Source organism: Triticum dicoccoides, chromosome 1B (genome assembly GCF_002162155.2).
Source record: "Triticum dicoccoides isolate Atlit2015 ecotype Zavitan chromosome 1B, WEW_v2.0, whole genome shotgun sequence".
Taxonomy (NCBI): domain Eukaryota; kingdom Viridiplantae; phylum Streptophyta; class Magnoliopsida; order Poales; family Poaceae; genus Triticum; species Triticum dicoccoides.
Genome location: NC_041381.1, coordinates 445292090 through 445317795, shown reverse-complemented (window position 1 = coordinate 445317795; position 25706 = coordinate 445292090). Strand labels below are relative to the sequence as shown.

Below are 25706 nucleotides of genomic sequence, written 5' to 3'. Positions count from 1 at the left end.
CCTGTAACCTCCTGCCACAACTGGCTCTGTTAAAGGCTTTCATGGCAGGCGAACTTTACTTGCCGGCAACCGCGTGACTTGGCTTTGGCTTTGGGTCCACCACATTCCTACAACCTCTGTCGAACGATGTAGATGATGATGATTTGCAGATGCCAAAGCGCAAGGAATGTAGCTGCCGACCACTGTGCAGAGGAAAGACTGGCCAACATGACGCTCAGGCGGCTGAAAGCGACAGGTCCAGCTCTGAGGACCACCACACGGCTGGGTGCAACACAGTTGGGTGCCCAGCGCACCAAACTACCCATTGGGTCCATCCGCCCATGACTGGCCGCGACCCTGCTCTCCATCCAGGCACCATGGGACACTCATGTATGGGCCAAAGCCGCAAGAGGCTTCTCTGCCATGCACTTTCTCCCCGCAAGGAACCTAAAAAGCACGGACACGGGGATGGAAAGACAGGGATACGCGTACAGGGGGGACACGGAATACGGCATTTTTCAAAAACAGCCATTCAGGGATACGGTGAGTATTTATAAAATAAATAAGAAATATACAGAGTCAAAACAGAAAAAACAATGAGAAACTGCTGGGTCTGGATCCCACAGAGGATATTTGGAACTACGAACACCAGGGACCAGGCTGTCCTTTGATCTCACCCACGGACGGGTGGCCCCGGGGTGGCGCTCCCTGATGCCATGCTCTCTAGAAACAAGTAGAAATCATTCAAGCGAGCACAACATGGGGAAGCAATTAGCAGCCTCTCAATTGAAGGAAATCATGTCGCAAAGATGAAGAGGCTGAGGAGAGGCTGCTGGCCTTGGAGTTACCTGCTCGAGCGTGGTTGACGGTCGAGTCCAGGCGGCGGCGGCGGCGGCGCGTTCGCTGCTGGTTAGGAGGGTCGTTCGTTATGTGGCGTGCGTGCGTACAAGGGTTTGTATTGGGCCGAGGCTATTATTGGGCCTCCCGTATCCCAGCCGTATCCATGCTTTTTCAAAAAAAAAATTTGGAAATCATGGGATACTGCGGGATACATGTATCCCGGCGTATCCTGGCGTGTCGCCGTATCCCGCCGTACTAGGACAGCAAATCGGCAGATTCTGCCGTATCCATGCTTTGTAGCAAGGAACAACTTGGGAAACTCTAAGCATCAGCCAGCTTGTAATGTATATTTGCCATTGACACCATGAAAGGTGTCGCGACTTGCTCAGCCTGTGGGTTAATGAGTTCCCGATGTTAAGCTTCATGCACTAGCCAACGCAACCAAAAGTCCAAACTAATGGAAAGGGCTAGGTGATCCACATATACACTTTAACACCCCATCTCACATGTGACACAGGAAGTCAACACCTAAATAGACTCGGAGGTATGGCTTAAAAGGCCTATACATGGATATAGAGGGGGCAACAACAATTTTTGGATAAATTGCGAAATCCAAGACTTAAACTCATCTTAGGTCCTGATTCCATGTTAAGCTTCATGCACTAGCCAACGCAACCAAAAGTCCTAACTGATGGAAAGGGCTACACAATCCACATATACACTTCCACACCCCTTTCACGTGTCACACGGGAAGTCAACACATGAATAGACTCAAAGGTATGACTACGTGTAACAACAAATTTTGGATAAATTATGAAAGGCAGGACTTGAACTCAAGACCTTAGGCTCTAATACCATGTTAAGCTTCATGCACTAGCTAATGCAACCAAAAGTCCGAACTAATGGAAAGGGCAAGGGAATCCACATATACACTTCAACATCCCTTTCACGTGTGACGCTGGAAGTCAACACGTGAATAGACTCAGAGGTATAGCTCAAGAGGCCTATACGTGGACACAAAGGGGGAAACACAATTTTTAGATAAATTGCAAAAGCCAAGACTTGAACTCAAGACCTTAGGCCCTAATACCATGTTAAGCTTCATGCAATAGCCAACTTAACCAAAAGTTCGAATTAATGGACAGGGCTAGGCAAACATATACACTTCAACAGCCAACGTGCTGCAACAGCTCACAACACACGGCATCACGATGAGTGTAATATGTACACAACAAACGGTCCTATTTTGTCACACTTCAAGTGACAATCTCATTCCACCAAAGGGATCTCGAAGCTCCTTGGCAATGCATCTAGCCTCCACACTAACTTCGACAAGAGCCTGGCTAAACCCACCAATTGCGACGTTGACAAGATAGAGGAGATCACTCGCTTCTTTGAGCGCCAGATTGTTGGTTTCCAACTCAAGTACCTAGGAGCTCCCATGTCGGCATGTTGGATGTCCTCTTCCAGCAAGGCCTTGTTGACTGCATAGCGAACAAACTGCCCACCTGAAGGTATCGTGCCTTGCACTACTGAAATCAGCTCTCTCAACCATCCCAGTCCACTAGTTGCTACTTGCTAAGTCTTCACCCTAGAGAAACTTCGAGCAGATTGAATAGGATCAACAGAGGATAGCTGTGGGCATTGTCATGTCAACTGGAGCAAGATATGCAGCAATCCATCTATCCATCTCAGGGGACTTGGCATCCACGATCTACCATGGATGGGGCTTGCACTACAGTTTGTTGGCTATGTCTGAATCATATCGACGATATACCATGATGCCTAAGTGTAGGCGCAAGAAATGAAGTGGCAACAGCAATCGAGATCTTGGGCTAAGGACACCCACGGTGCTATAGGCATGGCGACCATGATGCAGTATGTCATGCTTTGGCAAATGGTTTATGTGGTTCAGCTTATGGGTCCTGACACCCTTCACTGGTGATGGAGCGTGTATAGTACCAAACACATAGCATCAGTATTTCACTATTTCTCCATTGTATAATATACAGCGCAACCATACAGAAATCTAAATATCATGCACATCACACCTAAAGATCTAGCGTGGAAGCTAGCAAGCTTCTACCAGAAGCAAGATTACCAAAATGATTTACTAAATAAACTGAAAATACATGCTGAAATAACAAATAAAGGAACATAAGAAATCCAAAAGCTCTGCAGAACATATAACCAACACACGGCTAAAGATCGATAAGCTTCTAAATAATATTAATTGCACAGTAAAAGAAAAGGAGAACTAGCATAGTGCTAGACAAATATGTGTTTGGAAAACCAAATGAATAATTTTGGCTTCAAATACAGAGGGGAGGGGTACATGGACAACCTACCAGGCCATTGCTGCATGTTACATTTACACGACCTTCAACAGCATCTGCTATGCTTGTGATCTTCACACTAGAGTACAATTTTTTAACCTCGGAATTTAGCTCATAATTTGAGAAGACACCCTTTCCAAATTCAGTAGGAAGACTGTAGCTGCAGAGGCACTGCTTTCCAGACTGCACTTCACATATAACAGGGGTAAGAATTACTTCTGATATACGAACTGCTGCTGGATGACAAGATCTGAAAAAGCAATGCAACCTAACAAGAACAAATATGCTTAAAATTACATCTTGAAAAGAGACTTGAGGGAGAGTGACGTTGTGGAAGTCCTAGCATTGTCCTTTTTCATTAAAGTTTATGACCATGATACATTTACACTGGAAGTATTTTATTTGTCAGACAAGCCAACAAAAGGTATTATGTTCGATAACCAAGCAATGAGGCTTCGTCACTTTCATAATCTCTTGCCTACTGAGTAAAATTTCAACATTCACCTCAGACCGGAAGGTCCAAAAGTCAAGTGTGTGAATGACGGAATGTTAAACAATAACATCAATAGTCCCAGCTAGGCATCATTCACGGTAGGAGGATAAAAACAGAAGAAAGTTGACTTTATAATCATATCCATGTGATTAAAAAAAGAAGTGCAATGCTTGCAGTGTGATCACAGAAAATATATACATATATAGAAAATTATTAAAAAAACATACATAAAGAAGTAGATCATTCTCAGGAGTCAGAATTAGGATGTCTGTAAAGGGAAGGAGTCCAACCCGTGCCCTGCAAGGTACAAATCAGTAATATTAATACTAGTCGATTGAGGATCCAAAACCATGTGCTAAAATCTACCTTGGGCGAGTTACGACAACTGGTGCAGCAGCAAATGCAGGAATGTTCCAACTCATAATATCGCCAAATGCTTCTTTATTAGACTCATCTGCTTGAATCCTTACAGCAAGTAATGTTTTTTGTTCATGAAGTAAAAAACAAATTATTGGCATCCCATCAATATCAGTTGCCAAGAACACCTGGTAAGAACAACTGAAGTCAATTTCAAGTAATAACAAAACAAAAGATGCTGCTACTGCAAATATCACAAAGTAGAACATAGGAGAAAAAGGAAACTGCGGAGATAGAGATAAACCATGAGCTAAACAGGTTTGATGTCTCTTATTCTCTTAAATTAAATTTATAAAGCATGCAACAAACACCAAGGAAAATGGGCGGCCTATTCATCCAACTGATCTAAGTGGTCATAAATAACTACACACTAAGAAAGGAAAGGTTAAAATTACTATACAAGAATTGCAGAAACATAATACAGCAGAACCATTTACATGCTATATTAAAAACACGATGTTGATAAAATATAACGAAATCCTTAATAGTTATAATGCAATAACATAAAGTCAAACAGTACATAATAGAAGTGACCACAATAAATAATATTGACATGCTTAATTGCAAAAAAAAAAACTAAAGCCTTTTGGGTGTGAGAAAATTTGTACCGTAACTACAGTTGAGTAAATATTTGCTCAGCAGAAACAGAACTAAGTCATGTGTCATATGAGCTCTTATAATGGCAGGAAGGGGATAGAGGATATAGTGAACACTAGAGGAAGCAGATAAAGATGAAATAATTAAGTAATATCCTTACTTAATACACATCTACAATTAGTTAATCCAAAACTAGGATGTATAAACATTCAAAAAAGAAAAGAGAACTGTCGTTTTCAATCATATTATATTTCATGTCCAGATCTTCTTCTCAATTTGGTACGTTGAATCATGTTGCAAGATAGGTACGCTATGTGCACTAATTTGGTATATACCAAGATGATCACTACAGCCTACAGGTACCCCTTTTAGATCAATGCTCTTAACAGCACCAAAAAGGATATATATAACTCAACTACTTAATCACGCAGAAAATAAATAAAATAACATGCCTGGAAATTACACCAGCACTTAAGAAAAATGGGTAATTTCTGAGCTCTGATAAGGCAGATCTTTTCAAAGCAAGGTCAGCATACAGGAAAGAATAAAAGGAGAAAAAAGATGAAAAATGTGCTATAGATAGAAAGCATGACACAAATGGATTTTTTTAAACATATAATTAGAATGGAGCAACCTTACTAGCAGCAGACTGGGAGCATTTTCCCTGCCATATCTTACGAAATGCAAACTTATGCTGGGAAATATCACGGGGAATTGATAACATCGCATTATCATCCATTGCTTCCTGGTAAGTTGCACCATCAACTTGCCAAACAGAATGCCGAAATTTTCCTGCACAAGAAAACATAAATGCATATCCGGCCATAAAAAGACGGAAAAGTACAGCTCAAGAAGCCTAAAACACTACCTTTATGATATGATGCCATTAGAGGTATTCTATCACTAGTCCATATAGTCTTTTCATCAAAATCTTTCATCATACTTAATCTGCTCCTTTCTTCAAAATATGTGGCCTGAAAGTGGTTGATCGATTACATAACGAAAAAGCATTGGCGGTAAAAAAATGATCATACTCTTATTGATGACAATTATGAAAAGCCATCCAGCCAATAATCTATGGATCAGGTAGCAAATTTCTACGGTCTGCACATGCCCTGATGTGATAGGCAGCAATTCCCTGCTAAAATGCTATCCCATGAGTAACTATGTCCACCCTTGTATTTTTCACATAATGGTAGTTACCAACTAATCCCTTTTCTCAAGGGAGAGAAATCAATCCCTTGACAATCCACCAAGTGTACATGAAGTATAAGGAAAAGTAAGTTCATAAATATACCTGAGGCACTTCAAGTGGATGTTTCAAAATGAGATGAGAAGAAATAATGGTCCCATCAGATTTATTGGTCGACTCCGGCGTTTGGGCTTGGCATGCAACATTGTAGTTCAACCCAAATTCCTTGTTAGGACGAGTTAAATCCCGTGCATTTAGCAGTGAACTAGAGGATGATACCATGCGGCCTCCATCAGAAGATTTCTGAAGTAGAATACCGAATGGAAGAGACCATATTGATGAAACAGCATATGGCAGTGGAATACTAACAACCTCGCCTGCAACACAAAATGTTTATACTATAAGCACGAGAGTATTAAACAGTTCAGTGCTATGCCATTCAGCGTTATAGTAAAACAAGATAGTCTCACCAGTTACATCATATATAGATAAAGTATCAACTTGAAGAACGCACAGAAGGGCATCACTGAGTGCCTCCATACGACACCAGCAGGCCTACATTTCAGGTTAGGATGCGAAAATGAGCACCTATTGTAAGCAGCATGATTACAATTCAATTTCCATCGTCCATCATTAATTAAAAGTGGTGTGGAATAGAACTTAATTGATGAGTATCTCCTTCTTTAGTAGACAGTTTAACATTGGAAAAAAATTGAGATCCAGAAGAAAAGTTGAATATATAAGTATGCTGGTAATAAAAAAACGGATGAAGTACATTGGAGGGGACATTGCATTGAGAACCACATCCAGCAGAGGGTTTGAGTGTCAGTCATTGCCAGTTCAGCTTTGTTATTTCTAATTCGGACAAGAAATAAACAACTACTACCTCCGAAAAACGTCTTATAATTTGGGACAGAGGAAGTATATGCGAAAATTCTAGGAAGACTGTAATTTGTTAAACAAGGAAGACAACAAAATCAACGTACCATTATGACTGTATTTGGAGAAGCGTATCTTTTGTGAACTCGAGAACCAGTACTCCATATAATCCTACAAGACAGGAGAGACATAAACAGGTCTTACTGACTGTAAAAGAATCTAACATATACAAAATGTAAGACCAATTAGAGTATAACAAGTTTAAGTAAGTTTGGCATCCATTTAATGCAATTGGAGCAACATGAAAGCTCTTTTGATGGGTTTTCATCTAGTTAACTAGAAACAAGCAGATGAAATCCCTTTGGTATGGAGGAGATGCAAGCACATATAGCAGTCTTTTGCTAGGATAGGCAAGGTTCATGCCACGCTTTTCGAAGAAATCCATCACTGTGCACACAAGCTCTTAGTGCTTGATTAACAAGTGCGAAAAAAATGATTTGGTGTTGGGAACAGGAAATTAGCCTGCTGGTGTGGAGACTTTTTAACCTCCCACCAACCTGAACTCAAATCCTGAGAAAGACCGACACCAGTGCCATGACCTTGTTTGGTGAATGCGGGAGCTCCCGGTCAGTTTAAAAACAAAATGATTTGGTGTTCTCAAAGAAGCCATGATAGAAAATGAAAAGCAAAGCCGTGGGGCTACGACTACCTAAACAGATTATGTAGCAAAGTAGTGACTGGAGCTCAGCAATGGTTTCCCGATGTTCCTTAAGACATACTAATTCTTCATTTCCAACTTTCCAACAGGATGTGCAGTCACGGGACAGAGTATGGGAGGGGGGGCGTACCGGTTGCCGCGTATGAAGAGCTCGTGGTCGCCGTCGGCGACGGAGGAGGAGGCGGCCTCGTCCTCGGGGTCAGGGGCGGGGGAGGCGGCGACAGAGGGGTCGAAGAGGAAGTAGTCGTAGTCCTGCAGCGGCCGCGCCTCGGGGCCCCCGCCGTCGGCCTCCTCGGCGGCGAGCCCGTGCGGGCGGAACTCCCGCAGCACCGTGAGCTGCCGCGACCCGATTGCTAGCGCCATCTCCCTCTCCGGCGGCAGCATCGAGGAGGAGAGTGGGGAGGCAAAATGTGGTGTCGTCTCGCCTGGTGAGGGGAAACCGAGCTCCGCCGTCGCGCTCGCCGGGGGCCTTCCAAATTATTTGCCGCGGTGAAGGAGGAAACTGAGGAACCCTAGTGGGGGGAACGAAAATTTTCTTTCAGAGACAAAGTGGGGGGAACGGAATGTGGGGTATTGAGTTGGGCTTAGGCAAAAAAAGTTACAATTTAAATAAAAACAACTACGAGAATATACAAGTTTTTTTTGCGAGGAAAATATACAAGTTATATGTCTACAATCTCACGAATAGTGTTCGAAAATTCAACATCAAATTCAATTTATGCATAAATAAAAATACAAATTTGGCGTGAATAAAAAAGACAAACCACAATAGACAAAATTTCAAACAGTGTTCATAATTTATGAGATTTGAGTTTCGTCGTCGCGCTCGCCGGGGGCCTACAAAATTAGTCCATTTAAATTTATTTGTGAAACTTCCCATGAACTTTTTTTGAACTGGGTCACAAAATTGATGGGTTGTTGTGGGCTCATCCATGCAATTAGGCACTCTTCATCAATCTAGGGCCTGTTTGCAACTGCTCCGCTCCACGAAAATGAGTTTTACTCCACCAAATTCTCTTTGAAGCAGTTTCACACAGGAGTTGCAGCTCCACTAAAGAGAATTTTTGGTTTCCAGTTAACTCCAGCTTCAAGAATGGGAATCTGGTGGAAAGGATCTATTTGACTGGCTGGCGCGTGAAGAAATAAAGGGTATCTATTTACTGGTGGCACGGGTGGGTAATTTTCCCCCGACTCTAGTTTCTAAAGTTTTTTGAAGCATCCCCCGAAGAGCTTCACAAAAAACAGGGAATTGGACCCCAAATTCTAATTTGTTTTTTGCGAAGCGGCATATTATGAAGTTATCCCGTTTGGCTTGTGTTTTCAAGAGCGGAGCTGAATTTTAAGAAACAAAGCAGGCCCAAACAGTGAAATGACAAGTGGTCCTTGTAAATTATTTTAACAAATCCCTAAAAACATGTTTAAACAGACGGCCCTCCATTGAATTTTACACTCGAAGACCTGTATGTTCTCCCTTTTATGCGGTATATGCTTTTATCACGGTAATTAAAAGAGCTTGAAATATATGTATCTGTGTACATGATCTCTTGTAGTGAGGCCGAGCACCCATGACTTCAGGGCCTTCCAAATTATTTGCCGTGACGAAGGATGGAACTGAGGAACCCTAGTGGGGGAAACGAAAGTTTTCTTTTCGAGACAAAGTGGGGGGAATGAAATGTGGAGTACTGAGCTGGGCCTAGGCCCATTATCCTAGTGGGCTGAAACGTGGTATAGCGCACTTTCCTTTCAACGAGAATATGGGTGCTACTGTGCAAACAAAGTTACAATTTAAATAAAAACAATTTCAAGAATAGACAAGTTATATGTGTCTACAATCTCACGTATAGTGTTCGAAAAATCAAATTTAAATTTATGCATAAATAAAAATACAAATTTGGCGTGAATACAAAAAAGACAAAGCACAAAAGACAAAAATTCAAACAGTATTCACGAATTATGAGATTTTGAGCTCCGTCGTCGCGCTCACCGGGGGCCTACAAAATTAGTCCATTCAAATTTATTTGTGGAACTTCCCATGAATTTTTTTGAACTGGGTCAAAAATTTGATGGGTTGCTATGGGCTTATCCATGCAGTTAGGCACTCTTCATCACTCTAAAAGATGTACGGTGATCTGACAAGTGGTCCCTATAAATTCTTTTAATAAACCCCTTAAAACATGTTTAACCAGAAGGCCCTCCATTGATTTTTACACTCGAAGAACTGTATGTTCTCCCTTTTATGTGGTTGTAACTTTGTATATCTCTATATTTAAGGGTTGATTTTGTATATCTCTATATTTGGTGTAGACAGTAGTTATTTCGCGTTGATCTTGTTTCCTTTTTGTTTGGTTACTGAAATATTGGCGTTTCCTCTCAAAAAAAGAAAATGCTATCATGTTTTTTTTGTCATCTTTTACATTTTTTGCTGTGAGCTCATCTAGGCAAGATTTTACACGCACTCATGTTGGCACAGTGACGTAGGCCTACATTTTCTGCTGATTCACAAGGATTCCACTCGTCATGCGTTTACTACCCAAAGGTTGACACCATAATATCATACGGATGACAAGAAAATGCTACCATGACCTATTCACCTATACAAGTTTTTGATTGTTCAGCAACATGATTACATGACCAGCAATAAAACTCTTTTTCTCGGAACATTTTCTCTGAGAGCGAAACAGTGCGGCATCACTTTATTAGCAATATATTGTTATAACAGTCACAGCATCCTTTGTTAATTACAATCCTTTACAGACGAGAAGGGCGACAGTTTTACACCGAGCACTTGCGCACTTGCCTCCCTGTAATGCTAGTCTAGCACAATGGTGAGCCGCTCAGTCGCTCCGCACCTGCGATCTGAAATTATTTTGTAGCTCTTCTTCTTCCACTTTGGTGGTGGTTGTTTGGTGAGATGGTACTGTATTCAGCTGGAGGAAGTATGATTCATCCCCCTCGACGCCTACAGCTTATACACCTGGGTGCCTCTTACTGGTCCACCTCGTCAGGCAAGATGACGTTGTTGAGGTAGACGAGCTGCATTTCGTCTCTCCAGATCTGAAAACCATGTGCCAGAATCTTAGTTAAGGTTTATGGAAAAGGACTGGTAAGGCCATCCGAATCTGCATTACACAAAAGAGGAAAGGGAATAAGGAAGATGTGCATACCAGGTCCCTGAATTCGATCCTGATGGTGGGCACATTCGTTCTGTGGATATCGTTCCCTGAAGGGCCTCTCTTGTAGTAGTTCTTGCCAATCCAATGCGCCTGCAAAGAGATCGAAGGGTCATTGCTGTTTTCCTGTATTTAAATCTATTGAACTTAGCAAGCAAGGATTTGCTCAATTTTTTAATGAGAATTCTAATCGTGAACGTAACATCTATTGAACTTAGCAAGCAAGGATTTAATAAAAAAAATTAATGAGAATTGCAGTCGTGATTAAAATGAACGTAATATATTGTAATCCTCAGAACCACCAACGGTGCTCCAAAGAAAAACAAAAGGAGATCTGCTTACCTTGAGAGCATGTGAAAACCCTGATTGATACACAGAATTTCTCGCAATTTCACATAGATCACAAGAACTGAGCTTCCATAGCTGAAACAATACCACAATGATTATGAGCTCGTGATGCTTTTTGTGCATGAATGCACTGGTTCTGTACCATATTTCAAGTTATGTAGACAGGCGTATGTGCATACTGAATAACACACATTTATGCACAAGCACATACATACTTTTGCATGACGTGAAAAAGGGAAGGATAGCGAAAGAGGGAGTACCGAGGCAGCAATGCTGTATTCTTCCACCAATGGCTCTTTTGTCAGATGAATTTGCAATGGATCATCCGTGGACAGCGAGACATTCAGTCCTCGTTGGAAAAACATGGGAAAAGGGTTCCGATGGTAATCAAGAAACAAGGAGTTGTTGCTGAGAGGGGACATTGCCAGACCAATCTGATAAAATTCAAAAGCAATTTGTGAAAAAGTAATAACACCATCAGTTAAACATTAAAAATTGTAAGTTCACAGTATTAAAAGAATGCAACCACATAATAAATTTCTCAAAATTTACACCTATGATGGAAACACCAAAACAGGCAGTATTACCTGACCAAGGTAGTACAGATACTGAAGCACAGGAGACTTCCTTAAATTGATTCCATGTGATATACTGTGACAAAGAAGAAATGTTGCTGCCAAGTGATCTACGTCTCCAGCCTGCATGACCATACCAATTAGAGAAAACATAAATCCGGAATGTCAGATGGAACACTGGAATGTTGAAGATATTTTACCTCACCAGCATGTGGACGGAATTTGATAGTATTCATCCCCTTTGACTCACGCAGCTGAAAATTAAAATTTTGAATATATGAATTAGTTACTAGTAACATGTAAAGGTAGAAGAAGAATACGCCTACCTTGTTCAGTGTGTACAAATTAGCATAGCAGTAGTATGCATAATATGAAAATGCCGGGTTGAAGACATTCGTCCATTCTTCAGGTGTAGGCATGTGCTTAGTTGGACGCCTTTCAGGTTTACTCTCATCATCAACCAAATCCAACCCTACGACCTGCAACGGCCAAAAACACAATTGTCATAACCAACAGATTCATCTAGTTAATGGTGAGAATCAACTTGCCCCCAGTACTTCCTTAGCTCAGCCTCAGACACCCACATACAACTCAGTTGTTCGATCGACCAAGTATATTCTGAAGAATTGGAAGTTCATAGTTCACAGATGAAATGGAAACTAGCTTACCTGCTATGGGAGGTATAGATGGTTGTGTAACTAGTTTAAGCGAAATCTAACCTGTGATATTTTAATTTTATGCAGAAAACTAAGATAATCTAACCAGTTTAGGCGATTCCAGATGTTGCAAATTAAATAGCATATGTTTCAGATAAACATGATCTTTCTAGTAATGCCATGTGTATTTCAAACTAATACCAGGGCCATCCATAGCACTGACAGCATGTGAGCACTTGAAACAAGTGTACCGCCTTTGTTCAAGTCTCACAGACGCGAATTTGGGTTACTTCTGATACATACAATGGGGGCTTCCCTATCGCTCGAAAAATCTATCGCTCGAATGTTTCATTTTATTTTACATGGAAATTTCACAAAGTTATTTCACAGACTTGTTCTACATTAGTGATTAGCAATCTTGGGTTTACATAAAAACTAGATATACAGCAGCCAGCAGATGGTAACGGCTGACACGTGTGGGGACAAGAAACACAGCAGGGATGCGATAAGCATCCAAATCAAAAACGATGACAACAGAGTTTCTGTACCTGCTTTAGGAAGACATGAAGCTGCGGGTGCGAAGCTGGATCAATAGTAACCTCAAACAGAGGAAGGAAAATGTTGTCAAGAAGATTTTGAAATGATGTAACAATGCCCATTTGCTTGTACACGTTATATAAGCGTGGAATCTGCAAAATAGTACGAGAAAATAATTATCTACATGGAATACTGCATATGAAAACATAATGAATAAAATACCAACTCTGCATCCATGGACATTTTGAGGACTTTGTTCATGCAGAAAGAATAATTTGTTCAGTGCAGTCACTAGATCATAAACTGATGGACAACATAATTAGGCACCCACAGTTTGTTTTTCGAGTATATATTTGTTACAAAGAGCAAACGACAGAAAACATCCAAAATATACTATGGAACACCCAAGAAAAGTAGGATGGACAAATTTTACCAACAACTCCCTCCATTGAAAAATATAAGATGTTCTAACTTTTTTGTGAATCAGATGTATATAGACACGTTTTAGTGTGATTGTTTATATTTCAGTCCGAATGTAGTCTACATTGAAATAAAAAACATCTTATATTTGTGAACGGAGGAAGTACCAGATTGCTGTGGGAAGTCATTATACAGAAATAATGGTCTGCAAAGTACAGTTCCCCAACTGCAAGAAATTATAGGAACTTCTTGTTGTAGGTATAATAAATACCAGCAGAAATGGAGAAAGAGTACCTGAATCAACCAAACAACATTTTCACTGTACAATTCATTGTTTACTATCCAACTCGCAAGTTGGTCCCACTCACTTTGCTTCCTCCCATAGATTGAAATCCTATATTCAGCCATCTGGTGAAGCAAATTAGAGTAGACTAAGTTCAAACATTTCAAAAAGAGTTGCATCTGCATAAGAAACGGGGAAAATAAATAATCCAACTGATAGTTTTACCTGATACTTGCTTGCATTAAGGTCAGAAAAAACTTGCATCGTCAGCTCAGCAAGAAATCGTCCTAGTTTAAATCAAATAGCAATATAAATATCTCAAAATTTACCATGAATATTTTTTTTTGATAAAGTGATTATAAGAACTAATCACAATAAAAAGCAAAACCAGTGAGACGCAACCAAAGAAAAGCTGAAGCTAAGGGTGGTTGCTTGCAGTTCACAAGCACAGGAGCTCATAAGCTGAGTTTGCAAAAAATATTTAGTGTTTATCTGGGAAGCTAATTGATAAGAATCAGCTCGCAGTAGGCCTAGTTTAGGCCAGAGAACCTTGTGAAACATATAACTGAAAAACAAAACAATAGTGTGCGCTGGAGAAAATAAATACATGTTATTTGGTCTGGATGTACACTGACACGTCAGCATTTTGCAACAAAAAGATGAGCCATATAATGATGTATTAACCTGACCGTGTATTTTTTATAAAGCAACAAACACTGCTCACACTCAGTAAGCATTGGTATAACTGCACCACTACGCAGCTCAACAGCTTAAAAGCTCTGGCTACCATTGTTGTTGGCATTTGGCTATAACAAAGAGGACTAGCAACTGGCAAGTATATCAATTGACAGTTTCTGGGTTTACACCATCAATCATTTAGCTCACAAGGTCCAAACTGTGTACTAATCATATGCGCCTGAGTAAATACTCAATTTGTGGAATTGTGCCTGAGTCGATATCAATTAACGGTAACACACATGGCTTTTTACTGCTCAGTGATTGATATAAGTAATTTATCAGAAAATTGGTCGGAGTTCATCAGAAGCTGCATACTACACAATACACATGCATAATTGTCAATAGAACCACTAGTTTGGATGTGATCATAGTGAAGAGGCAAAGGTGCAGTACATCAAGACAAATTTACCTGACTTTTATATAAACATGCATACATACATTTCATAGGACTTCCACAGGGTGAAAGGTTTAGGAGAAACTATGATGGTAATATAGAACAGCAAACATGGCATTCCGCAACAATATGTGGAAACTGCACAAAAGTGCCAGTAACATAAATAAGGCATCCAGGAAAAAATATGACTTCAAAACAAATAATACCTTGAATAAGATTGTCCTGTTTAAGGAAAATCTCCCGTAGCCTACTTTGGCCACATGGATTGTATTTAAGGTTGAATTTGTCAAAACGATGAAACGTACTTTTGTCCGCATGGACATCTAGCAAATCAACATTCAAGTCATACCTAAGAAAAAAACAAGAAAAAGGATTAACCAACTGGCAGCGGAATCAGCATTACATATACACAGTGTAACATGCAAAACGCACCCAGTTAAGTCCAAGCTCTCAAAAACCTCCTTCAAAGTCATATATGTACCATCTCTGAAAATGACAACCTAAATGACAGATCATAAATAATTGTGATTATAAGTCAACAGTCATGCTATATTTACTAAAAGGATGTACGGCAGTGTTCAGAATAACATTCATAAATGTACCTCATCAGGTTCTTTTCTCAGTTTGGACTTGATGAATCTCAGCAAATGTTTCTGATTCATGCATGCTGAGTGGTGAACATGAGTGTCGACCTTCCTAACATTGTAAAAATCACGATGTGGTGCAGTTTTTTGGGCAAGAAACTCCCTGTCCGCGTTTAACATCAGATGAAATTTGAACTTCTGCAAGGGAATAAAACCTATATCACACAAAAGACTGATAGGAGAGCTTCAAATGGTTTCACCAAATCACTCAGGCCGCAAAATAAGTGACTACATGATTACATGTTCTAGAAGATTCAATCGGTTATGGCAGACAGTTCTTGTGTTCCCCGCGGCAGTCACCCGGAGAACATAATGTAAGTCGGTGAAAAAGGTTGTAGCATCAGCAACAGGATAAATCCTTTCCGTACCTGAGAAAAAGGGAGAAATAAATGAGTCATACGATGCTGGAATAGCCTAGTTAAGAACAATAAAGCAAACTGGCAAGAGTCCTTACGGTCTTTATCCGCATAGACTTGGACAACACCATCGACCATTTGGAAAACATGCTGAAAGCACAATCAAGAGTTGAAATCAGGGCTAAACAGACCAAAAAAAGGTATTGGGACAATGAAACAAGCAGAAGTAGGCTACCTCTGATTTTGGTTCAGGCACAAAAGTGAATGGGTTAGGATTAGGTTTTGGTGTACAGGGGTCATTTATGACCTCCTTCTCCCATGGAGCGACCTCTTCTCTAAAAAGGTAACAATCTCTTAACTCGAGACACTTCTGAAGGATTTTATAGACCTCTATTTCATCAGGAGATGGAATCTCTGGCATCAGACAGAAAATAATATTTAATAACCTTTCACCCATATATGGTACCAAAAAATCAACCCAGTGGGTCAGAAATTCTTGGAGAGAAAGCAACAAATAGATGATTAGTTTAGAAGCATCTACTCATGTGAATAACAAACAAATCTTGAGTGTGTCTAAGTTAGCTTGTGTGCATTCAAAAGAAAAGGATCGCTAGCAAATCAAGAAGGGAAATGACAATTTGGCATTTGCACGATTTAACAATGTTCTTTACTTGCAGAAAGTTGACTGAAATGGAGAAATCTTACATATCCACATTGGGTATAACATGTGAATATTCTGTTAGAAAAATGCACTGTATTTAAGAAACACAAACTGCACTTGTCAAGCTTGCAAATACAACTAATATCTCCTTTTTTGCGGGAGAATTAACTTCATTGCATACAATTTTTAGCAGTGTTGTATATATATTTAATTGTCATACCATGAGGTGCAGTTAACAGCTTGATAAATGATTCTTGCTCAGGTTCTTTTCGAAGAATATCTGCAGCAACTGGGTCAGGTTGAACAGCATGAAGATCATTGGATATACTATGAGACCGAGTCATGTTTTTTGCATCTAATGGTGTTCCAGCCCCATTCTCCACAACTGAATTTCCTTTGTGTTCTCCCTCCTGTTCAAGGATTAAACGTAAAAATGTAACTTTTTCCGGATCAGTTCCAGACTTCCAGTTGGTGTACCAAACAAAAGTGAAGAATATATGCCTTCAGTAGAATTGGTGCATATCAGCAAACAATACTGCTATTGCATACCTAAATCCTAATTATGACAAAATCTAGCCAGAAGATTGATTATGCAACGCTACTAACTGTAGAGTAACTACCAGACAAAAGGTGGTTACCATTGAGTAACATTAAACAGACTGACATTATTCTAGCACATCTTTCAGCAGCTAAAGATTATGTTTGATGCTCAGGCCTTCTATAATGCATCCCAATTGTACATTATAGATTGTTAAATACATTCCAGTGATCATGATTCATTTTTGTAAGCATAAAGCAAGGCTATGCGGATACATCAGCTCATTAAATATCACATCTATTGAAGTCAAAATGACAGGAAAGGAAATAAAACTCTAGAAACAAGAGCAGATGAAACAATAAGAATAACTTAATGCTCAATAGTAGTATGAAACAATGTTAAGTCATAAATTCACTTATTTCATGTTCATGACTGCAGACTTCTGATATGAAAATTTATGTCAAGTCTACCCTAACATAAATAAAAATATATAAAATATGAGCATATAAGTAAGCCAGTAAGCGACTAACAATTATAACAAGAAAGGTTAGAATTGGATGGCAACTGGGTGATTGGAACTTACGAGATTTCCATTTGTGTTTGCATGGCCATTATCAAGTTTGCCGTTGACTTTCGTCGCAGCATCCTCATCTGACCCCTCTGCACTCTCTAAAGTACTTGCACTAGCAAAAGGGGACTTGGGTGAATTTGGTCTGATCAATCCAACCCGTCTGCTTGAACCAGAACGAATGATTTGTTTATTGCCTGCATTGATCATTAGTTGTTATGTGTATTACCATAGATAGAAAAGAAAAGAAAAAAGAGCACGATGCTGCACAACATTTACAAGTCTATCTCCTGATGATTAAGCACCCTGTCATGGCACCAACAGCTATATTTTTCTTGAGCAACCAGGGAGCTTGAATTTAGCTTACAGAAACTCCATCTGAATTCTGTCCGAAGAGTACATAATTTTTAGCACTAAATGTTTACTGCAGGAATATTTGATAAGATAAGAGTGCCACGTTTTATTACTTTTTGCAAGGGGTTAAGCGCACTAAGTTACCATACCGACAGTCTGTACTACTAGTCTTGTTGCTACCCGGTACGAAACCTCACACAAACTGCCCCCAACCGCAAGCCATTTCACAACCTAGCGCTCTCAAGCCCAAGGCAAGCCCCAGTCCTATCCACTCCGCCGCACCCAGCCAGCCGCGCTTGCCCACGCGTGCAGTTAACAGTATATACAAAGACAAACGTACCCTCGGGCCCCACTTGCAGCCTCGGCAAGCCCGTGGGGATCTGCATGTAGGCGGCGGCGGCGAGGAGCGCCTCGTCCACGTACGGCCCCACTCCCTCCCCATCGCCGTCGTCGTACCCCTCCTCCACAGGGTACCCCCTGGCGACGCCGCCGGCGGCGTAGATGGAGGATAGGTCGGGGAGCGAGGAGGAGCCAGCGGCGGCGCGGCGCGGGGGAGGGGGGTTCCTCCCGGCGGCCTCGCGTGGGCGCCGCCGCTCCCGGCCGCCTTTGGCGGCGGCGGAGTTGCGGACGATGTCGCCGCTGAGCTTCGCGACGGTGCGGCAGTGCAGGTAGTAGGCGGAGGCGGCGGCCGCGGAGGCGCCCACGAGCGCGGCGCAGGCGAGCTGCAGTTTGTAGGAGGCGGAGGCAGAGTCCATGTGGGGTCTAGTGAGGTGAGGGGCGGCTTGGGTGGGTTTAACGCAGGCGATTAGGAGGGTGAAGGAATGAAGCGCAATGGGTAATCAATGGGGGCGTATTTATAGGGGACCGTGGGGATGGTGACGGGGACGCCAGATGGGGTTTTTGGTCACATGACGATGTGAGTCACTGGTGATTATCAATAGGTTTTGCTGAGCCCCCCTTGGTTTGTACCCTAATTCTTAGAAATAGAGCTTAGTTCTTGGTGAGAATAATTTAAGAGGGGGAGGGGGGGAGGGGGGAGGAGGGAATCCAATGGGTGAATGTTTTTTTTCTTATTTGCCTTCCCAAATGCTATTTCATCGGCCGAAAATTTCTTTTGGGTTAGTCGATTCTAACAAGAGACTCAGGCGTAGCCCGAGGTTGAAGACAGGGGCCTTCGAGACAAGCGCCGCGAGGCGCGGGGGACACGGCAAGGCCTCTAGGTCAGGAGGGACGACGCACCATCGACGTCGCAGGTGGAGGGCGGGTGGGTAGCTAGGGGGTGGGCAGGATGGTCTATGACCACCCTCGATTTTCCCCATGGCCTGTATAGCATGGAGAAAAATAATTTTCTATAGTAAAAATATATGTTTATGTGAACATTTGCATTGTTGGACCGCCTAGCCCGTTGGGCTGGTACACCACCGGTGGTAGGGAGCCGAAGGTTGATGGGTTAGGGGGGCTAGTTCACGTAGAAATTTTGGTGCCCGGGGATGTTTAGTAGGATGGTTGGGGCATCGGGAGCATGGCGGAGGCAATGGAGAGGGTGGGCGGCGAGGAGTGCACGGCGGCACCCCCGATTGAGCGTGACAAAGGCTGACTGCTAGACCATTTGCCGTATGCGGCACATGGACATGCAGTCTGAGGAAGAAGATGAATGTTAGGTCGTGGGGAGGAAAATGTTTGAAGGAAGAAGATGGTGATATGGCCGTCCATTTCCAATCCAACGGCTCCGAGCCAATCCGAGTTAAACCAAATGTTTTTATGGCACCTAATGAACACGTGCTCCTGTTTGCCTTTTTTGGCTAGGTGAAAATTTTGAAATTTAGTTTGCCATGTTGGTTTCTTTCAGTTTAGCAGATAGATTGAAGTGTTTTCTCTTAAATCAAGATCCTATGAAATTTTGAATCAATCCTCCGTCTATGGAGGTTATATATGCCTGTCTGGGAGGGAAAGGCTAGTTTTCTCCCTCTTTCTTTCTTTCTTTCTAGCCAGGTCGGTCTCTCATTTTGCTTCACACTCACTAATATGTTTTCTCACATACGTATCTACCAACTTTGTTGGTCGGAGAAATGGGGAAGGGAAAAGCAGCCCCGTCATATATTCACGTTGTCCGTGTGGGGGGGGGGGGCAGGGAATCCAATGGGTGAATGTTTTTTTCTTATTTGCCTTCCCAAATGCTATTTCATCGGCTGAAAATTTCTTTTGGGTTAGTCGATTCTAACAAGAGACCCAGGCGTAGGCCCGAGGTTGAAGACAGGGGCCTTCGAAACAAGCGTCGGCGAGGAGCGGGGGACACGACAAGGCCTCTCGGTCAAGAGCGACGACGCACCAGCGACATCGCAGGTGGAGGGCGGGTGGGTAGCTAGGGAGTGAACAGGATGGTCTATGACCACCCTCCATTTTCCCCATGGCCTATATAGCATAGAGAAATTAATTTTCTATAGTAAAAATATATGTTTATGTGAACATTTGCATTGTTGGACCGCCTAGCCCGTTAGGCTGGTACACCACCAGTGGTAGGGAGCCGAAGGTTGATGGGTTAGGGGGGCTAGTTCATGTAGAAATTTTGGTGCCCGGGGAGGTTTAGTAGGATGGTTGGGGCATCGGGAGCATGGCGGAGGCAATGGAGAGGGTGGGGCAGTGAGGAGTGCACGGCGGCACCACCGATTGAGCGTGACGAAGGCCGACTGCTAGACCATTTACCGTATGCGGCACATGGACATGCAGTCTGAGGAAGAAGATGAATGTTAGGTCGTGGGGAGGAAAACATTTGAAGGAAGAAGATGGTGATATGGCCGTCCATTTCCAATCCAACGGCTCCGAGCCAATCAAGTTAAACCAAATGTTTTTATGGCACCTAATGAACATGTGCTCCCGTTTGCCTTTTTTGGCTAGGTGAAAATTTTGAAATTTAGTTTGCCATGTTGGTTTCTTTCGGTTTAGCAGATAGATTGAAGTGTTTTCTCTTAAATCAATATCCTATGAAATTTTGAATCAATCCTCAGTCTATGGAGGTTATATATGCATGCCTGGGAGGGAAAGGCTAGTTTTCTCCCCCTTTCTTTCATTCTATCCAGGTCGGTCTCTCATCTTGCTTCACACTCACTAATATGTTTTCTCACGTACGTATCTACCAACTTTGTGGGTCGGAGAAATGGGGAAGGGAAAACCAGGCCCCGTCATATATTCACGTTGTCCGTGCTTTAGTGGCTATGCACTTAATTCCTTTGAATAACAATGTAGAGGTCGGGCCTGATTCTATCTTCGTATTTTCTTCCTTGTTGTCCTACTCTAATCCACGTCGTCTCTGAGGAGGAATAGGGGTAACTGATCCTTGTTCGCATTTGATCGACTAATGAAGTCGAGGGGGCTTGGCGGTTTCAGAACTATGGTTTCAATATTTTTATGGCATGTTCGTTGTACAACAGTCTTCTTCGTCTTTCACTTTCCGTTGGTACAATTAAAATTATTGAGGTTCTCCCTCTAGAGATACCAGAGTTGAGGTAAAAGATAGGTATGTTTTTTTGGCACCACATACTCCATTCTCTTGCCATTGGAAAGTTCATGGGCCTGTGCCGCTCCCGTAGCCGCCTGGGAGAAACCCTAAATAGCCACCGCCACCACCCCCTCTCCTCGCTCTCACCTCCTCGTCACTGCCGGGCTAAGCCTGCGCGGCGGCGGCGGCGGCGGGGCTAGCTCCATCTTTGCAAGGGCCTCGAGCGGCACGGGGGAGACTCACCTTAGGAGGTGTTGGGCTCGGCTTGGCGTAGACTGGCCTGGGCGACGCGGCTGCCGGGGGCGCTGAGGCAGAGGAGGGAGGTGGCATCGGCGATACGGTGCTGCGCGTGAGCTGGCGAGGACGTTGAGTTGCACGTGCGTGGGCGCGGTGTGGAGCTGCACGACACATGCGTGCACTGGCGCGAGGCGGGTGTGAGGGAGTCAGTGGTTAGGGCCTATTGTTGGGCTGCCAACTAGCTTGCTTCTTGGCGTGTTGGGGGCTTCCCGGGTGCGGATCTACCGGGGTTGCTAGCCTACAACCTTAGGGGTGCGGCTCGAGGTGCCTACCGTGGCGCAGATCTGCAATGGTGGTGGGGAAGGCGGGCCGATCTGGGCCCGCGTGGATCAGAGGAAGGTGAGGTGCTGGCCACGTGCGACTTAGAGATGGTGGCTAGAGGTTGGTCGTGTCCAAGGGCTCGAGGGTGAGGCTGTCGGTGAAAGCCGTACTCCGGCGTTAGCCGAGGTCATCAACGGCGGCGCCTGTGCCCTGGCAGCTGGGGAGGCCCTCCCCGGCCGGATCTGGCGCCTTAGTGGCTGGGGATCTGGAGGCGGCTTGGCCAGTGACGTCGGCGTGGCCACAAGCCATGCGAAAGAAGATGTGGGAGATGAATGGCACCCTACTCGGTGTTGCACCCTCCTGATGGGTGGTTCGGAAAGCTCGACGCTGCTGCAGGTGGGAGGACAAGATGGCGGTGGCTGTGGGGAGAGGAATGGTATCGTTGCGGTTGGTGCATCCTTCGTCAGGGGATGAATGGCCCGTAGGCATTGCATCCTCGAGGAGACGAATGGCGTCCTGCTTGGCTGCATCCTTTCGATGGGAGAAGGATGGCGCTGCTGCGGGGTTGCATCCTCCGTCTAGTGGGGGACGCGGATGCAAGGTTGGAAGCATGTCGAGCTTGCCGGGGATGTGCGGTTTGCCGTGAAGGTAGGGGTAGTGGCTTGGTGTGTAGGCTGATCGGATCCTGGGCTCGAATTGTCTAGGTGAGACGGCCGGCGAAAGTCATACTCTGGTTGTGGCCAGAGTTGTCGATGGCAGTGCCTTTGGCGTTGCTCCCTCCTTGGAGGCATCGATGTAGCCACTCCCACCTTGTTTTTTCCTGTCGTGCTTTGGGGGAAACCCTTGATCCCTCCTTGGAGGCATCGATGTAGCCACTCCCACCTTGTCTTTTCCTGCCGTGCTTTGGGGGAAACCCTTGATCTAGTTTAGATCGGACGATGATGGCGCTATCTGGCATCGGGTTCCCTCTTGGGGGCATCTTCCTGGAGGTGGATCCGATCAAAGGGACATGTGGCTCATGAGGATGTGTGTGTTGTTTGCTGAAAGGCACTGATTGTATGGTTTTTGGGTTCGGTTTCCCTCATAAACTGGACCAACCTTTCTCCTTTTCAATTAATTTAGCAGTAATGCTAACATTCAAAAGAAAGTTCATGGGCCTTTCCTCCTTGAGGGCTTGTTTGGTTGAGGTGGATTTGAAGGGGATTGAGAGGGGTTTAACGAGGTTAAATCCCCACGAGTCAAAAACCGCCAAAATCCCCTCCAATCCTCTCTATTCCCCTTGGGAGAAAGGTTTACCAAACAAGGCCTCAATGGGTGAGCTCCAACTGATCTTATGACGTTGGTGGAATATCTCCCCCTCTTAATCCAAAACGAGTTTTAAATGGAGGAATCACGATAATTCTTCCTTCTTGATCCGTGGGACGGCACTGGACGTACCCAATATCAACGAGAAAGAGCAAATGTGTGGATAGCAAAACAACCATAGATGTCGTCCTTCATATAGTCTGGGGTAGTATATATCTTCATGTCTTCTCACTTGAGAATGTGTGAGCTTGTGGACATTTCAAATTTTATCCTAACGGAAGGTTGAGAGCTTCATGTTTAATGAGAAAGAATAATGAAATGTGCCTTTAATTAGTTAGGTGGGGTCAAAAGAACAACAATGGGTATTGCACATGGTTGTCAGTTTTTCATAGACAGCTTCACTTTTGAGTACACTTAGTGATATCTTGTTTTAACCATGTAAGGGAGTTGTATGTATTCGTATTAAGCTATTGAGTTATACAAGTTCAAGAATAGCGGCAAAAATCAAAGATGAAGGAAAGGAACTTAATGATTGAACAATGAAAATAATTCTGCATGGCATGACGACTACACGACCTAGGGTCGAAGGGTTTTCTAGATATTTAGCACTAGCAAGTTACCATGTCATGCTTCTATTTTTTTAAGGAAACCAATATTTTATTAAATCAAGATTCTATATCATATATAGATGCATATAACCTATATTTGGTATAGTAATTTATAGCAGTCGTATACCCACTGGCTTAAAAAGTAACCCCCTAATTCTACAAAGGAAGAAACATGATAGACAAGTAAGGTTTCAAGAAACCTGAGTAAAGGCGCCGTGTCTTGTATGATGTGTCGTTAGTAGATGACGTGAATAGTTTTCTACCCACAAGATAACACTTTGCGGATGCTCTAAGAATATAGGATATGGACACATTTATGATATGTAAATATAATACACTTAAATGGTTTCCCAGAACAATGACTCACTCATATTTCTTCTCCATTCCTCCCTCTTCACCCTCCTCTGAGGGGTTTCCCTATCTTGCTTTCCCTCCTACGACGATGTTGCCAGCTGGAGTGAGGATCATAGGGGTTGTTGGGTTGTCGTTGTAGGTAGTAGTTTTAGGCTTAATTAGGTCTAGGTTAGGTGTTTCCATTTACGACATATGTCTCTATGCCTATATAGAGCTACTTTTTATGCCAATGAACGGTGTCGGTAGGAGGCATGTTCTTGCATCCTGCCGGTTTCCTTGGTGGAGGGTGGTGGATGTGGAGACAACTTCCATAATAAGCTCAACATATCATTGGATTGGGCAACAACGACATCATCTCCCCTTTTTCTTCTCCACCGTGGGGCAGAAGGGGAGATGGCGATGGATCTACGTTTTTCCCTATCAAATTTGGTGCTCTCTGGGGATCGCAAGCTAAGTTGGTGGTTCATTTTTGATGTACAGAAGAAGGGGTTCTACTTTGTACCCCTTTACCTGTGCACGGGCAGTCAGAGCCACGCCCACGGCCACACTTAGCAGGGCAGGTGAGGGAAGCCGAAGCCACGAGGCGATCAAGGCAACGCCAAGACAGAAACGCAAGAAGCAGAGAGGGTGAGGTGGACTCCCCCGGCAAGACCCTTGTTAGGGCGGCCTCCGCAGCCCCGGCAAGGGCTTTGCCGGGGCAACTTGCCCAACAGCAGCGGAGCGTGCCACCCTTGGGCCCGAGGTTTCCAACATCACCAACAACATTGGAACCAAGGCTCGGGAGGCACCTCCATGGTGGCATGCAGATCTTTGTGAAGATCATTAACACACAAGATTAGGTGAGGACCAGAAGATGAGACCTCTAGCAACATCCTTGCCGAGGACGACCGCGGTGCCACGACAAGACCCTTGCCGGTCCCCCCGGCAAGACCCTTGCCGAGGGCATCAGCGGGGCCGCGGCCAGGCCCGTGCACACCAAGACCCCACCGCCGTTCCCATGCAGCTGACAGCCCAGCCAGCCAGGCGGGAACCTGCGTGGCGATGTGCGGTCCCGAGGCCGACTCAGCAAGCACCTGCGTGGTGGCATGCAGATCTTCGTGAAGACACCGCCACCACGCCAGCTCAGCAGCCTGCCAGCCTACATGGAGTCGTCCGCCTTGCTGGCCTGGACACGTGTCGAAGCTGTGCGAGGGGGCAATAAAGCGAGGGGACACCTCAGTGGCGCATTTAATGCGCCTTGTCCCGTAATGGCAAGCGATAAGCATAGCCACTGTACCCTTTCCACCTCCTGTGTGCCACTGTAGTGCCTCCTTCGACTATAAAAGGAGGCCCGAGGCGTACTGGAGAGGGATTCGGCTCTTTGAGCAAAACCATGCATCGTAGCTAGCTCAAGAACATTCATATACACATCAAAGCAGGATTAGGGTATTACGCGATCTCCGCGGCCCGGACCTGGGTAAACGACCTTTGTGCTGGCTCTTAGACCAGCTCTTCTCATGACCCCGCGCCCGCCGACCGCAGTAGGGATCCCGTTGATCCCATAGGTGTCGTTCCCACCGACATTCATCATTCTCCTTCGACCGTTGCATTGACCTCGACCACCTAAGCTGAAGGTTGCCCTAAGAGGAGCCTCGGATGTGCCTCTTTCAACATCCAGCTTGAGGCCCTTTTCTCATCGCCCATTGTTAGCGA

The 25706-nt window shown here is 43.8% G+C and overlaps 1 protein-coding gene and 1 pseudogene across 1 annotated transcript; both read right to left on the bottom strand.

The window, feature by feature from the left end:
• Positions 1-7975, bottom strand: part of LOC119340194 — a 25773-nt pseudogene extending 17798 nt beyond the window's left edge.
• Positions 7976-10118: 2143 nt separating this feature from the next.
• On the bottom strand, positions 10119-18502 carry LOC119340187 (probable AMP deaminase). The gene is made up of 19 exons (XM_037612088.1): positions 18034-18502; positions 17355-17536; positions 16454-16643; positions 15808-15986; positions 15671-15722; positions 15457-15584; positions 15175-15354; positions 15005-15072; positions 14779-14921; positions 13666-13727; positions 13452-13565; positions 12749-12889; positions 11871-12023; positions 11745-11798; positions 11557-11667; positions 11230-11403; positions 10964-11044; positions 10616-10714; positions 10119-10505 (listed from the first exon to the last, which is right to left on the bottom strand). The coding sequence occupies exons 1-19, from the start codon at positions 18446-18448 to the stop codon at positions 10437-10439; spliced, it is 2595 nt and encodes an 864-aa protein (XP_037467985.1). The 5' UTR covers positions 18449-18502; the 3' UTR covers positions 10119-10436.
• Between the last annotated feature and the right edge of the window lie 7204 nt (positions 18503-25706).